This window comes from Syngnathus scovelli, chromosome 11 (assembly GCF_024217435.2).
Source record: "Syngnathus scovelli strain Florida chromosome 11, RoL_Ssco_1.2, whole genome shotgun sequence".
NCBI lineage: Eukaryota > Metazoa > Chordata > Actinopteri > Syngnathiformes > Syngnathidae > Syngnathus > Syngnathus scovelli.
Genome location: NC_090857.1, coordinates 2,145,568 through 2,161,034, shown reverse-complemented (window position 1 = coordinate 2,161,034; position 15,467 = coordinate 2,145,568). Strand labels below are relative to the sequence as shown.

Sequence of the window (15,467 nt, the reverse complement as noted above, 5' to 3'; positions counted from 1 at the left end):
CAGCCAACAGCCACGCCCCCGTCTCCTTCCTCTGCCCGTGATTGGCTGACTCCTCTCCTCATCCTCTGCTCTCATTCATTCCTGCTAGACTCTCCCAGACGAGCATCACCTAGCCCGGGAGGCGCTCGACGGCCGCAGCCATCACCTTCTCCCTCTCTGGTGCCCAAGGTCCGTGTTTTCCCCACCGTAAAGATGCGCCGCGGAGCGCCACCCGCACAGCTCCGCAAGCTCTCCTAAGACGGCGTCAAATCCCACTTTTGGGACCTTGGAGCAAGGAACAAAGCATCCTCTATGAGAGCTCTTCTTCCTCCCCCTCCTCTTCTTCGTCGTCCTCCACCTCCCCGCGCCGCCGCACGCCGCCAACGTCTTCCCGGCTTGTGACTCGCCTTTCCCGGCTGGCTTGGAGGGTCTGCCGCCGCGGGGGGCAGCCGACGACCGCCGTGCAAGACGCCGCGCGCCGTACTCCGCGTGAAGAATGCCCAGCAGCCGCGCTTGGCCAAGCCGGCCGACCCGGGCCCGGCGGCGGGCGGGGGGTCCACCGGGGGGGGCGGCCTCTACATGGAGCGCTCGCAGAGCCGCATCAGCCTGTCGGCGTCTTTCGAGGCGCTCGCCATCTACTTCCCCTGCATGAACTCCTTCGATGAGGACGACGGAGGTACGTACGTGCTTGCGCGTGAGGCTCTCTGTCTCGGCTGTCCGTTTTCCGACTATCCCAGTGATAACAGAAAAGACACCTTTTTCACCTTTTTTTTTCTAATTCAAACATTGTCTAAAAATCCGCCTTAGTTTCGTCTGTATAAACGACTTCAATGCTGAAAAAGCCATGTCGAAGTCCTATTTTCAAAAAGTTATCAACGCTTGGAAATTTGAGGCTATACGGACGATCAGGGGATGAACACTTCCATTTCTACACAGTCCAGGTCAAATGTCATCAGGCCAATAAGATTTCTCCAATTTGCAAGGGCAATAGCGTCAGTGATGATACCCCCCTGAACCCACGCATGGACGAGCAACGGTGGAGGCTCTCCAAAATCCACCAGAGTCGCAAACGGCTTGGTCACATGATTGACACGTGTTGCCCCGCTTCAAACTCTGCCTAAGAAAACAACACATAGTGTCAAAAGCGGCATATTGAAAAAACAAAACGGAGCTTCAATATGGCTGAAATTCACTAACGTGTCTCGTTAACACGAACGACGTCTCTTACCTTTGGAATCAAGTTCGCAATGTTTCTGTCTGGCGCCACGTCCGTGCGATGATGTCATACATTTGGCGGCAGTCCACCGTCATCGGAGGTCATTGAATGCACACGCTGTACTTTCTCTTCTCGGGCGACGGGAAAGCATCTCGCGTGCAATGTGGTTGCTTCTGTTAGCATTTTCTGACTTTAATGCTAGCTAGCATGCTACACCATTCCGATGGGGATTTCTCATTAAGCTGTCCACGGGGAGGTCAAATTGTTTATGTCGTGGGGAACATGCATGAAGACTCCAGTTTGATGTTCAGGTGGCCGTCTTGTGTCAAAAATGCTCTTTTGAGAGGCCCTCACGTGCTTTATCATCCCTCCTCCTCCTCCTCTTCCTCCTCCCAGTGGAGCAGACCTCCTTTCCCGGCACGCCATCTTTTACTCCTGACTGTTTTGGGTCACCCCCCATCCCCTTCCCTGTTCCCGCGCACGTCATCTCCAAAAGTCCACCAGTGGGCACCGAAGCAGCTTTGTTGCATCCATTTGTCTCAAAGAAAGAGAAAATGAAAGGAGATCATGGAGGGATGGATGCTCTTTTTCTTTTATGCCGCTGTGTGTGATTTTACTAGCGAATCGGCACACGCTAGTCATTCCGCTACAATCAATTTCGCAGTGTGCAGGTGTGTTTGTCAGAGCAAGTGTGTGTCTGAGCTCGTCTGCAGCTAAATAGAGCTCAGACTTTGAGTAGCTTTTAATAGCAGACACCAAGCGTGTGTGTGTGAGTGTGTGAGGGGGGGTCAGACTCTCTGTCCCACTTTTTGTGAGTCTGAGTCAGTTTGAGTGAGTGTCTGAGCTGTAAGAAGGAGACACTCGTGTCCTAAAAACAAGGTCACGCACACACACAGGCCACCTTGCTTGCTGCCATAATGCCAGTGTGATATGTTGCAACAAGATGTGTTGTCGTGTTGTCTTGTTGTTTTGGGATGAGTGTGTTTTTGTGTGTTTCCTGTTTTGCTTTTTCATTCGCTTTGTGTCAACTTGGAATAGTGATTTACGGCAGCATAACATTTTTTTTCAAGGTCAGCCAGTGAAACATGATTTTAAAACACTGTAATATCCTGTGAGCATGTGTGTGTGTGTGTGTTTGTGTAGTGGACCCAGATGGGCGTAAGTTGAAGGGCGCTATCCAGAGGAGCACGGAGACTGGCCTGGCAGTGGAGATGCCCAGTCGGCCGCCTCGGCAGGCCAGCCACGAGTCCATCGAGGAAAGCATGAACAGTTACGGCTCGGAGGGCAAGTGAGTTCGCCGTCCGCCACGCTTTTTGGCCGCACAAGGTTGCAAAAGTTCCTTCGCTGAAGACATGCCAGCGGTGATGCCGATGCACCTATGCTCTTTTGATATGGGCCGTCTCGGATTTGCCAATTTTGTGCAAGAAGCAACGGATTCGGAATGGCGCTTTTTCTTACGGCTATGAAACGTTTTTTTTTTTTTAATTTAGTGCGTGTCCCACTCGGGGTTTGCTGTGAAAGCCTATGTATAAATTCCAGATCTGGCATTTTTCCATTTTACTGGACTTCCTGGAAGAGCAAAGCACGCAGGCCACGTGCCGCCTCCTCGTCCGTGTGTATCTGTCAGCGTTGTGTGCGAGAGCCACATGCTGATGAATCGCATGTCTTGTATGGTGGCTGCCATTTGTCCATTTTTATGGACTTGTTGTAAAAGATTCTACACAAGTGGCGTCCCATCTCATGTTAGACTCAAATAAACACTTTTGGGCACTGGAGGCGCTGTACAGCAGCAGCAGCAGCAGCAGAAGCAGCATCAGCATCAGCATCCCAATCTACAGACCTTGTGTTCTCTGGAGGCTTATGACATCACAAGTGTAGAACACACACACACACCCAGGTTGTTGCCAACCTGGCTATGAAATCCTGCAGTTACATAAATGGGGGTTTGGTGGGGGCTTTCAAATCTCAGTGGGACGGAGGGGCGGGGTGGTGGTAGTGGGGGGGGGGGAGCAAACTCAGCAGAGGACGATTGGTTTTCACACACGGCACGCTCTGTTTCGCTTTCTATTTCTGACTAAGGCGTTTTGGCTCCAAAAGTGCAACAAAACATCAGAGGCTGACAGGAGACACAAGTGGGCGGCACCCCAGGGAATGCCAGCAGCTGATTGGTTAAGCAAATTATGTCGGGAGGCAATGGCAAAGATGCGTACAATTGCCAAGATAAGCTAAGTGACGTGAAATCTTCAAATAAGTTGTTGCCCTTCCTCCCTTGGTGTGGAACTGCTGCTAATAGTGAGAGTTGAACATTGGCATCTGCTGCCTTTTTATTGTCAGAGCGCACTTTGGTGATTGCGCAATCCATCGCTGCTGCTGCTGCTGCTGCTGCTGCACTGGCACAATGTTGCTGTACAGACAGAAAAATGAAGTTTCTTCCGCATTTTCATCACTTTTGTCATCACTTGGCAAAGCTTTTCTCGCGTAGCATACGTCTAGCCGATGTTAAACACATGTACTGCTTTGGCGCGCGCACCTGACGTTATGGTGGCGACGCGCCGCGCAGGCCTGAGACGCGCGTGCACGGCTCTCTGCTTGTGGCTCGCAGGCCCGACGTTTATTTTGGAAGGAACAAGCATGTGGCTGTCACGTGACGCCTCCTCATTACTTGTGAGTGGAGCTTGGCGGCCAAATTTGATGACTCTTGGTAGCGCATCGTGGAATGCTTTTAAGAATTCAGCTCCGCAAGATCATTTTAATCTGCAGATGATGACATTTTATCTATTATGAGCAGACTTACAAAAAAAAAATTCTTAAGAAGCCGTGTCTGACAAGACACAAAGTCAACCATTTCAAGTTTTTTTTTTAAATTGTGCTGTTTTTTTTAACATAATCCCCGCAGCAGCGTTGTAACCTGAGAGTGTAATACTCACTGGGCTGATGTTGATGGACGGACTTATTGCATGATTAAAATACAGCTCGCACATGGCGTGACCTCGTTACATCTGGCTGTTAAACAAGCACGCTTGACAAATGTCAACTATAAAAACGAGAGTTGAATCCTCTTTGCAAAATTCAGCCCCAAAGCCACTTTCACTTTGCAGCATGAGACACCAGAAGGAAAAAGAACATGACGCGCCACGAAAATGTCAAGATTCCAGGCCCGACGACAGGCACACTGAAAGTCCGACATTTTGCTTGCAAGTGACAACGTGCAGTCTCACTGATCGCTTCCAAGCATCATCCTTTTCTTTTTTGAATCCAGTTTTCTTATTAGCGCTAGCGAGTGTGCTGCTACTAAACCAAAGCACTTGACAAATGTAAAATATTAAAACCTTCGCGTCAACGACTAATCTTGGCTGAGTGATTTTGTTGCGCCGTAAATTATTCACTAACGACTGCCAGGATGCTCTGCATTTAATTAAAAGGCCGGTCCAATTGCTGCTTCTTCCTTTTCCTCCACCAGAATCGTCTCATAAATACCCCGAAAACATTTGTCCACGTTGTGTCGCTGAATCTGCAGAAATATCCGACCGTGTGTCTTTTTTCTGTCTTCAGCCTCAACTACAGCGGTATGTGCTTGGCCTCTGATGCCCAGTTCAGCGACTTCCTGGACGGGATGGGACCGGCCCAGTTTGTCGGCCGGCAGACGCTGGCCATGACGTCCATGGGTGAGATGGCTCGTTAGCATCGAGCATGTTGCCAAATGGGAAGCACAAGCCAGAGAGCCACGCCGTTGTCCACCCTTAAACATGTTGGGTTCAAAACTGGACAAACCCATGAACTTGACCCAACTTTGGGTTGTTTTGTCGAAAAAAAATGCCTTCATTTCTGCAAATCGGTCAAAAAATTGGCTTGTTTGTAAGTAGCGAAGGGCGTGAGTTGCATCCACATGCTGTAGTGTTTGCTATTCAGCGTGAGGACGTTCTGTAAGTGGGTCACATTACTCCCTGGCAGAGGCTCGGCATCCTTGGCCGAGCAACGCCGACAGAACCGAGTCCAGTCGAATATTACGCAACCGCCACGCGGCCCAGAACAGCCAGCCTGACGTGGATCTGAAAGCGCAGCTGGCGGCAACAGTGGCCGTACTCGCTACTTCAGATTTTCTTTATTTTCACAGGAACTTTAAAATTGCAAACTGATCGTGTTCTCGTCCGGCTCTTAAATGTATCGACTGGGTGATTGTGATGAATCGCATGCAGGTGATGTGGAGATCGGCTTAATGGAGAGGAACGGAGGTCTGGAAGTGGAGGTGGTCCAGGCTAGAGGACTCACCATGAAAATGGGCTCCAAGGGGCCTCCCGGTAATTCCCTGGACACAACACACACACAGCAAGAGTAGCCGCAGGTTGAATTGTGTAACAAGAGACTATTAAATCCGTGCCGTTGCGTAATGTGGAATGCTAAGCAGTTGCATAAGAATAAAGCGGCGCAGACCAAAAAGGATGAACGGATCAAAAACACAAAAGAGCATGACACCTTGAAAAAAAAACGGAAAACAAAGTCACTTTCCCCTCCCTGTCTGTTTTCTTTGTTAAAACAACAGCAAGCAACATTGCTTTTAGCATTGTTAGCTAGCGAATGCTACCTCAACCTGTGTGAAAACAACAGCAAGCAACATTGCTGTTAGCCTTATTAGCTGGCTAATGCTACCTCAACCTGTTTTTACACACATTTAGCCCGCTCGCTCACTAGCTGTCTTTTAAAAATATACAATTTCAATTACAAATCAAAGCAAATCCATTTTCCTGAAATGATTTGCGTGTCAAATGCAATACGAGTATGGTTTTGCTGTGTTGCGTATAGCGGCCTACATCAAAGTCTACTTGCTGGAGAATGGCACCTGCGTGGCCAAGAAGAAGACCAAGTCGGCCAGGAAGTCTCTGGACCCTCTTTACAACCAAGTGCTGGTCTTCTCTGAGAGCCCCCAGGGGAAGGTGGTCCAGGTACGTCAAACACCGACTTCATATGGATTTCGCAGTTGTGGTCTGCCTTCACACAATGATGATGAATCCAACCTTTGGAAATTTGCCATCATCCATCTGTCCAAGTGCATCAAATTTAGTTATGATCGGACAAAATCTCCCAGAGAAGTTCGTCTTGCAAGAACCCTGGGAACCCTCAATCTCAAATTTGCCCAAATGTATGGTTAAAACCAAAATGGGCGACTGATTGGGGGGCTTTGGTTCTCTTTTGTTTGCAGGTTTATTTGTGATAAAATTATTTTCTAAAATTCGGAAGAACGGACAACAAGAATGTGAAGCGCTTTTGTTTGTTTGCTGTGCTCCTTGCAGCTGATCGTTTGGGGCAATTACGGGCGCATGGGGCGCAAGTGCTTCATGGGGGTGGCCCGCATCCTCTTGGAGGAGCTGGACCTGAGCAGCATGGTGATTGGCTGGTACAAGCTGTTCCCTACCTCGTCCATGGTGGAGCCCACCAGCGCGCCCCTCATGCGCCACTGCTCGCAGTTGTCACTGGAGAGCGGTGTGGGTCCCTGCTGCGAGCGCCCCTGAGACATTCGGCACAGGAGCCATCTGAGTGCCGGACTTTGGACTCGTCGGGGCTTCCTCCTGTTTGGACCAAGGCGACGCTGCAGGCTCAGCATCCCGATCTCACGTCGTCTCCTTCCGCAGCGTCGTCGGCATCCTCTTCTGTTAGTGCAAAGCTTCGCAAGCATTTTGGGAGCTTTCCGAGGAGCCTCCTCAACATCCTCACGCCAGGTAATGTGCACCCCCAAGTACCGTAGCGAAGTTGACCATTTGCAAGAAACTCATGTTACAATAACATATTACAATTCACAAAAGCAAAAAGCTAATCCTCCAAAGTGATAAAGCCCATTGAGAAATAAAACAACTAAAGCAATTGACACTAACAATTTCATTAGAAAAAAAACCCTCATTACATAAGTGAATTTAAAAAATACATGATTATCCAGGACATTACAAAAGTTAATATAATTGCAGTCAAAGTTAATGAAAAGGGACTCATATTTTAAAAAGTAAATGAATATATAAATACATTCACCAAATTAAATCCAAACAACCAAGTGTGCAAAAATATAAAACTATTTTACAAAGGTTGAAAATGCCATTAAGCATGAATGTAAAAAAGAAAGCAAAAAAAAAAAAGAATTACAAAATCAAAACAAAGTGTTAGCTAACACTAGCCGTGCTTGTGACATGTGCCCCAGAATATTCATTCCACTCGTGTGTTTTGTTTCTTGATGAGCAAACGTGGAACGCACTTAGAAAGCTTGTCAGACAGTCTTGTAGCTTAATCGTATACATCGTCTACTTGTTTTTATTTTGGCTAATCGTTGCACACGTGCCATCTTTGACCAGAAAGTGTCTTTCTTCACTTCATTGGAAAGTAGCATCACCTTAATGGCGCTGCGAAAGGCTTGGATAAATTTAGCCATTAGCTTGACGTTAGCATGAGGAGAGGATTTAATTTTTGGCACCTTACGTGGTGTAAATATTGACAACTGTGAGCCAAAGGTCAGCCGGTGGCCATGGAAATTGTAGCTCGTAGTGTTAGCCGCTAGCATCTGCATGCAGTCTAATGCGCAGTTAGCACGGCGAGGCTGTGCTGAGGGATCAAACACAATGTAGCATATTTGTTTGCGACTTTTATTTTTTATTGATTAAAACATGCAAAAGTTTGGGATCCTTCCAAGGATTCGATTTTAGTTTTTTTTTTAAATTAAGTTTTGTCCTCAGGTTTGTCAGTAGCAGTACTGCAGGGAAATTATTGTTGTTGTTATTATTATTATTATTATTATGATTACATTTTTACAAAAAAAAAATCATAGGCTACATTGTGAGAAGCAATAAAATCCCGAAGCTGCCATCATCAAGGCAGTTTTTCGAAACGACTTAACATCCGCCCCCCATACTAACATGCTAGCCTGTAACCGGAAATCATCATCAGTCAGAATCACTGCTTTTTTTAACAATGCAAAAAATGTATTAAAAGAAATAAAAACCACAAGAGATTTAGATGTTATTATATAAATATTTAATATATTTAATAAATGTAAGGAATTTTTGTGGGTTTTTTGTGCCAAAACATTTTATGAGAAAATCCCGTTTACAATTTAATATACTTTATATTTATTATTGCTCCAAAGTCACCCGATGTAAGCTGTTTAGCTGTCAGCAGCTAGCGTAGCAACAACACAAAACAACAGTTTTTATGTCATCTGAAGAAAAACATTTCATGACAATATAATGGTAATCGTCGGGTTACCTTGGCCAAACATAAAGGAGCATGTCGACTTGTCGTTTTGATGATGTCGTCTTCTTTTATTCAATGTTTTTCCTAAAAGGGCAAAACCTTCAAAAAGTTCATCTGAATGTCAAAGTCGAGGCCTTGGCGGAGGTCTGCTCTGCTGGGTTTGATTGTAGCGCTCACACATTAAGCGGAGGCCTTACACGCACGGCGGACATGTTGCCTCTGAGGACTAACATCCATGAAAATTTGAGAAAAAAAAAAGATCATACGCATCAAAGTTATTGAATATGTAAACTCAACTAATTATTCCTAACAAACGTCATTTTCTTTTGACTTGATTGTGATTGCTTGGATGCACATGACCACATTTTTGTGACTTGGATTAAATAAATAAAGTACAATGAAAAAAAAAAACATGGCAAGAAAACGTGTTTATTCCAAATGTGCAAAGCGCATCCTTCTCCCAGCTTGGTAAAGAGCCACGCTGGGAATTTGCAGAAGTTCAATCATGACACAAAAACGAGGAGGAATTTCCTAACGTTCTACATCTCCGTGGACAAGGCGGGTTCTTCCAGGAGTCAGTCCATCACGGTGATGATCACGTGGTCATCTTGTCCTTGCCACAGCATCTCGCCCTCAAAGTCCAGCATCTTATGCTTGCGACAACGCAGCAGGATGCCCACCACCTTGTCGGAGATCTTCACGTAGCGCTCAAAGAGGCGGCCGAAGGTGACGACGGCACGGCCTTGCCTGTCCCGGAAGCCCATGTCCCGGATGATCCAGACCATCTCCTCCATCTCCCTGTGGATGTGCTTGTGCGCACGCTCGCCCCGTTCCGCCGTCTTGGAGCCCTCCTTGGGGCGACCGTAGCCGCTGTCGCCCTTGCGCAGGCACTGGCTCATGGCGTAGTGGTGGTCAAAGTCCTCACTGAAGGGATTGAGTTTCTGGCTCTCTGCGTGCTCCTCGGACCAGCGCTGCCAGCAATTCTTAATGTCGCCCATGGTGGACACCTTGATCTAAGGGGAGAGGAGATGATCAGCGTCCAGAGAGCGTGGCAAAATAAATACCAAGACTTGGTAGGTGTGAGCTCTCTCACAGTACAAACTTCCCGTTGCTCCTTCTGTTACTCAAAGTGCTACTTTGGTGACTCTTCGTTGTTTCCATATGACAAGGGGCTTGGGTCCTTCAATTAAAAGTGGAGATTTTTTTTCCGGCAGCTGTCAGCTGTTACTCAAAGCCGTGTTGACATTGAGGCTGTTCTTACCTCCCGCTGCACTGGAAGGTCAAGCTCGAGAACATGTTGTCCTCCAGCTTGATTTACATTTTCCAGTTCTTTTTTTTTTTTTTTTTTTCTTTTACAACTGGGCCAGGAGGCAGCTTGCCTTTTTATAGGGCAAGACGACTCGCTTGCCGGCTTGGAGTTGAGTTTCTCCAAGAGACGTCAGAGCAATGGTGGCGTTTTGTGCGGGAATTTTTACGTAGGGTGACCAGATTTGGGATTCTGAAAAAGAGGACACCTTGTTCTGGAGGTGGGCGTGGTCATTTTTGTGGAGGGGGCGGGGTTATTATTTTTTTTTTTTGTTGGGGGGGGTCATTTATGTCATATGTTATGACACAAATGACATGGTGTCTGTATAGCAACTGCATTTATTTGCCCGAATAACACAAAACAACATATAAACAATAACAAAAACATATTTACACTAACAAAAACGTATGTGTACACTGACAGTTTTGAGTTTTATAGTGGTAAAAAAAGACAAAAGAAATACGGCCATCGGTGCAGCATTTGAAGAAGAAAAAAAGGTCTTCTCTTCAAACCTCTCGCGTAACGCCACAACGTAACGCTACGCCGTAACGCTACGCCGTAACGCTACGACGTAACGCTACGACATAACGTTCCAACATTCTGTAATATCTTAGCACTACCTTGGGTTTGCACTTGATATCTGCGGTTTCGGCACTTTCTCCAGGCGCAACTTCATCCCCCAGGCCGCTGTCCTCCGTGTCTAGGCTGCTGCTCCTGGAGCTCAATTTCCTGTCCTGCAGCATCAATTTCCTCTCATGGATAATGCCTCCGCCGGCTCCATGCAAGGCCTTCATGTGGCGCCGCCGCGTTGGCGACTCATTACCCAGGAAGGGCTTGTTTTCCTCAGGACCCGACTCCATCTTCTCGCGGATGATGTTGACCACATCCCCGCCGCGCTCGCTGACTTTCGGTTGAACACTTTTAGAGATAGAAACGCTCCGGATGGGAGTGGCGTCATCACCTGAGGCCGTTTCCCTGGGTTTAGCAACTTTGAATTTATGGCTTCGCTCCGTTGTGTCCTTCTGGTCCACAGAGCAGGGCATCCACCCAGTGGGAGCGGCGTCCTGCTTGTCGCTATGCTCGTTGGCCCAACCTTGCCAACTCTTGGCCAGGCTGGCCACCATGGCGGCGCATCGGATTTTCCTCACGGCGCGTTTTAAAGCGGGGGCCTCCGGTCGGCAGGCGCTCATTGTTGCCCGAGCTCACTTGGTCCTGATTTAAGAGATGCGGCTGAGGATGTCACAAATCTGCCGCTAAGGCCTTATGATCCTTTCGGCTCAGCTTCTAGGTCTTCCCGGGAACGGCGGCAAGCCCTCCGGATCTTCGCTTGCTCACTCAGTCAGTGGGTGAGACGCCCGCCCGGGAGCCCTTTAAATAGAACCATTGGATTCGCAGCGGGAAGGGGGGGGGGGGGACATGTGAGATGTGAAATCCAGATTTGTACATTAGCACACACACACACACACACACACACACACACACACACACACACACACACACACACACACACACACACACACACACACACACACACAAAGTCCAATTCTACAGCACAAACATAAGCACGCAAAAGTGCACACAATTCGTGTATTTGGATGTGAGGTCACAGAGGATCTAAAAATAACTCCCACCTGTTGACTGGATCCCACTGAGACAAATTCCTTCAACAACCTGTGTGTGTGTTTGGATTATTGGTCACACACACACTGTGATGTCTGCATGTCTATGATGTTACGACTGGAACTATTAGTGCACTGTACTTCATGGTGACGATCAAAATGGCCAAGTTGTCATGCGTTATATTTGGCAATATGACATTATGGATTATATACAGTGAATCTGAGCTCATGAAGAAATAATGACATCATCTCCCATCATGGTTATTATAGTTTGTAAAAATGAATGAAATAACGAGATCGAAATTGCAAAATGCATTTCCAACTTTTCTGGGCGTGAACTTTGTTTTCATCTTTCATCAGCTTTCATTTTAAATGTATTTTTGTGTGTTGCTACACATCTATTTTTTTAGTGACATTATCATTTTTTAATCTTGCACTCGACAGATGCGCCATATTAAAAAAAATACTAAAAGTAATAAAAAAACGGAGCATTTTCAAGTGTTGCTCTTAAAAACTAAAAGTGACTGAATTAAACAAAACAGAAGTGAAAACGAAACAAGCACTAATAAAAAATCCAAAACTATTTAAACCCTGTATTGCACTTGCGGATAAGCAACTCCAGATTTTACGGCGTAACATTACAAAATTAAAGATCTTATTTAACCTAATGTCAACTCTAATATCTAACATGTATTGCAGTGATTTACAATACAAATTTAATTTCATATCATTTTCCCTTTTTGCTGCAAAATGCATTTTTAATGGAAAAAGATTCTTCTAACAGTCAGACTTTTGTTGTTTGAGCTTCAAACGTTTCCTCCTCATTCGTGCACTGATTCAGCTGTCCAACTGGGCCCAAGCCAGCTCGTCTTTCCATCATGTGCCTTGCGAGTACCCTGTCCAATGCCAGAATGTTTGGCACCCCCACCCCCATCCCCCGGCGCGTACCCCAAAATAGACACCAACAAGAAGTGCGTAGCTGTGTGCGCATTTCTTGCTTAAAATTGAAGGGACAAAAAAAGAACAAGTCTTTTGTGTAGCACACAGTTACGTATCTCATCCACACATTTTTATGCAGTGACTGTTGCTATTTCAGGCTTTAACCATTCTTATGATTTCGCACCACCGTGTACTTCTTTTTCAGGCATTTGTGTGCTTCTAAGTACTATGTGCTTTGTTTTTCATGCTTCTGTGTCCAACGCTACTGCTGTCATACTTTCATTTTCAGTTTTTGCTGCTTTTTTTCTAATATTTTGGTTTTTTTTCTCATTGCCATTTTTCATGACGCTCACTGTCTCTTTTCCAGGCTTTTGTGCAAGCCTTTTAGCAGCTCTCTCATCCTGTACTTTTAAGGACCACAGACTGTTCGTACAATCTGATTTACAGAAATTCCCAATATCGTGCAAAATTCAATGTATTTTGGGTCCATTTCTCAAGTACGCAAGCACCCACAATCCCTTGCAACAAAGTGACTCACAGTTCAGTGTAAATGTGATGAAAAGAGAGTTATTATTAAATCTATTTCAATAAGTTTTATTTAAAATAAAATGGAACAAAGCGTGGACTCCTGCTTGCGGTGCTGTGGCGTCACCTTGTGGCCAAGGACAGTCATGACAGCTCCTGCAAAAAGTCAGCATACATGTTCACGTTGTCATTTTGATTTTTTTTTTGCCTTCTATTAGTTGGTCAGACGCTAACCTCCCTTTTCATTTTCTTGCTTATTTTATTTATTGACAGGTCAGTTAACTTTTATGGGTTTGACTTTGAGGGATTGTGGTGTGGCAGGGTTCTCTTCCAACACAAAGCCAGGGTTGAGGGGGCTGAGTGTGGAATGGGTAACACCACTGCTCGTCTGCTCTACCTCCTGCAATACCACAACCAGAACCAGTACGGCAGACTGGACCGGAATGGAGCGGAGGCTCTCACAACAAAGTCTTCGAGAAGAAATTTAAAGGAAGAAATTTAAACCCCCTCCCAAGCACAAAAGAAAAAAGTTATTGAACCCGAAAAAACATCAGTACCTCACCACGTGCTTTCTTCATTTGGACAAAACAGTACTTTTTAAGAAAAAAAAAAAAAATCAAACAATCGACCAATACTAATTTGATCACTTTTGCGCCAATTGTGTATTATAATAATGTATTTGTGGACCGGGATATACCGCACATTTCACATGGACTACTATACACGTGGATTCCATTCACAAAAAACTCGTGTTCATCCTTTCATGCGGACCCTCTTTTAAATCAGCGTCTACTCTACATGGTAAGAAGAAGTCGAGTGACACTAGAAATGTGAAGTTGAGTAGATACTTACTCGCAAGTAAAAACGACGGTTATAGCAGACAGCCTCAACTTGGCAAACAAAAATGGACTGCGGGATTAGCGGAAGTGATTTGAGCGAGTTGAATATCGCGTCGACGTCACAGTGACGTAGCCACGACTCAAAAATCATGGCGGACGAAGTGGAGCAGGTCTGTGCTTTCATTGCTTGATGAATTGTTTTGAGCTCATAATGCGCTTCTACGAAGCCTCGCTACAATCAGTGCTTTTGAATCTCGCTGGCATTGCTCCATTTGCGCATCTTTGTGGTTTTTGCCCTTCCGTTTTGTGGCCGTTTATCCTGGCGACGGACCATTGAACATGCTAACTTAGCGGCGTCGGCCTTGCGTTAGCATGTCCAATTGAGGTAGCAAGGATGACATTTGAAGAAACGCATCCCAAATGTCTAGAAATTCTTTAACATTTTTTCATTAACTTCGTGATAATATTCAAATTTGCATGCTGTTTACTAAGTTAGCTGTTCAACCCAAGGGGTCAACTCAAACAAGCACATAAGTGTGTGTTCACGTATTTAAGAAATAATCATAGAAAATGACCCAAGTTGACACCCGATTAATCATGTAAGAACAGTAGTTTCATCTAAATTTTCAAAATGTAAGAATTTGAAACAAACACCAATACAAAACAATTCTAGTAATATGTAAATGCATACTTTTAAGCAAATGTAAGACCTATCAACAAAGAAACCACATTTGTATTGTAAACCACATTCCCTTTGTCCGTGCTCTTTAGCAACCGAGCACGAACACCGTAGAAGAGCCCCTCGACCTGATCAGACTCAGTCTGGACGAGAGGATCTACGTCAAAATGAGGAACGACAGAGAGCTGCGAGGACGGCTACATGTAAACTACCCACACTCGCGCATCTTCGCTTGCAAGGCGCATGTATCCATTGTGTTGTTTTGCTGCACATCAGGCATACGATCAGCACCTGAACATGATTCTGGGAGATGTGGAGGAGACGGTGACCACGGTGGAGATTGATGAGGAGACGTACGAAGAACTTTACAAGGTCTGTATCTCATTCGTATTACTTGCTAAGATGTATTCATAGATATTTAATGATGGAGGTGTTCAATGCCTCATTTGTCTTTTGTTTTTGACAGTCGACCAAGAGGAACATTCCCATGCTGTTCGTCAGAGGTGACGGCGTTGTCCTCGTAGCGCCACCCCTACGGGTGGGCTGAGCCCAGGTTCCTTTAAAAAAAAAAAAACCTGAGCTCTTTTTCTGTTTTGCTTTTTTTTTTTATATATATTGCTTTTTGAGACAGCAATTTGAGCATTTTGCATTATGTCTGCATTTTTAGGTGATGTTGATTCCTCATAAGTAAATAACCACCACTTTGAGTTATAAAGCTGTGAGCAAATAAATATGCCTTGGTGACAAAAACGTCTCTCGTTTGCATGATCAATATGAAAACAGTTGTATAAATATGAATTATGGTGAGTGCTTGTCCAAACGGTACCTCTGTTGTAGTGTTAGGCTTGGACCACTAGGTGGTGACACATTCGCTCTTAAGTATGCATGAAGCCACAGTGCAGTTCATGAGAAGGTCTTAAGTTGATTCCTTCAAGAAGGTTGCTAACTAGATAGAAAGATGTGAAATAGTAGCTATCTCCATTAGCTGGCTCAGTAGGGAGCAAGACGGCTCCAATAGGTAGCGGGTAAGGTGCAACGGAAAGTCGGGAGCAGGTGAGCTTGGTAGGCTCGGTTCTTATTGTGGGGCGACATTAAAAGTATCTTCAGTATCTTAGAATAGGCTGCCAAGAAGAAA

At 45.6% G+C, this 15,467-nt stretch overlaps 3 protein-coding genes across 4 annotated transcripts; 2 read left to right on the top strand and 1 right to left on the bottom strand.

Moving 5' to 3' along the window:
* Positions 1–79: 79 nt before the first annotated feature.
* On the top strand, positions 80–8,888 carry rims4 (regulating synaptic membrane exocytosis 4). Of its 2 annotated transcripts, XM_049733001.2 has the most exons (7): positions 80–655; positions 2,339–2,483; positions 4,748–4,860; positions 5,392–5,493; positions 5,996–6,135; positions 6,484–6,587; positions 6,658–8,888. In XM_049733001.2, exons 1-7 carry the CDS (start codon positions 559–561, stop codon positions 6,725–6,727), a joined length of 771 nt encoding a protein of 256 aa, XP_049588958.1. In that variant the 5' UTR covers positions 80–558; the 3' UTR covers positions 6,728–8,888. The 2 variants fall into 2 exon arrangements, with proteins under 2 accessions (XP_049588958.1, XP_049588957.1); XM_049733000.2 differs by having other exon boundaries at positions 6,484–8,888.
* On the bottom strand, positions 8,835–11,102 carry abraa (actin binding Rho activating protein a). The gene is made up of 2 exons (XM_049732999.2): positions 10,352–11,102; positions 8,835–9,438 (listed from the first exon to the last, which is right to left on the bottom strand). Exons 1-2 carry the CDS (start codon positions 10,919–10,921, stop codon positions 9,001–9,003), a joined length of 1,008 nt encoding a protein of 335 aa, XP_049588956.1. The 5' UTR covers positions 10,922–11,102; the 3' UTR covers positions 8,835–9,000.
* Positions 11,103–13,666: 2,564 nt separating this feature from the next.
* Positions 13,667–15,082, top strand: lsm3 (LSM3 homolog, U6 small nuclear RNA and mRNA degradation associated). Its single transcript, XM_049733006.2, has 4 exons — positions 13,667–13,823; positions 14,425–14,535; positions 14,609–14,704; positions 14,799–15,082. Exons 1-4 carry the CDS (start codon positions 13,803–13,805, stop codon positions 14,877–14,879), a joined length of 309 nt encoding a protein of 102 aa, XP_049588963.1. The 5' UTR covers positions 13,667–13,802; the 3' UTR covers positions 14,880–15,082.
* Positions 15,083–15,467: the final 385 nt, after the last annotated feature.

Coding starts and splice junctions, on each gene's coding strand:
- rims4 (XM_049733000.2), top strand. CDS start 559: ATGGAGCGCTCGCAGAGCCGCATCAGCCTGTCGGCGTCTTTCGAGGCG. Junction 2,484..4,747: donor AGTTACGGCTCGGAGGGCAA/GTGAGTTCGCCG, acceptor TTCTGTCTTCAG/CCTCAACTACAGCGGTATGT. Junction 4,861..5,391: donor GCTGGCCATGACGTCCATGG/GTGAGATGGCTC, acceptor AATCGCATGCAG/GTGATGTGGAGATCGGCTTA.
- lsm3 (XM_049733006.2), top strand. CDS start 13,803: ATGGCGGACGAAGTGGAGCAG. Junction 13,824..14,424: donor TGGCGGACGAAGTGGAGCAG/GTCTGTGCTTTC, acceptor CGTGCTCTTTAG/CAACCGAGCACGAACACCGT. Junction 14,705..14,798: donor CGTACGAAGAACTTTACAAG/GTCTGTATCTCA, acceptor TGTTTTTGACAG/TCGACCAAGAGGAACATTCC.
- abraa (XM_049732999.2), bottom strand. CDS start 10,921: ATGAGCGCCTGCCGACCGGAGGCCCCCGCTTTAAAACGCGCCGTGAGG. Junction 9,439..10,351: donor ATATCAAGTGCAAACCCAAG/GTAGTGCTAAGA, acceptor CTCTCCCCTTAG/ATCAAGGTGTCCACCATGGG.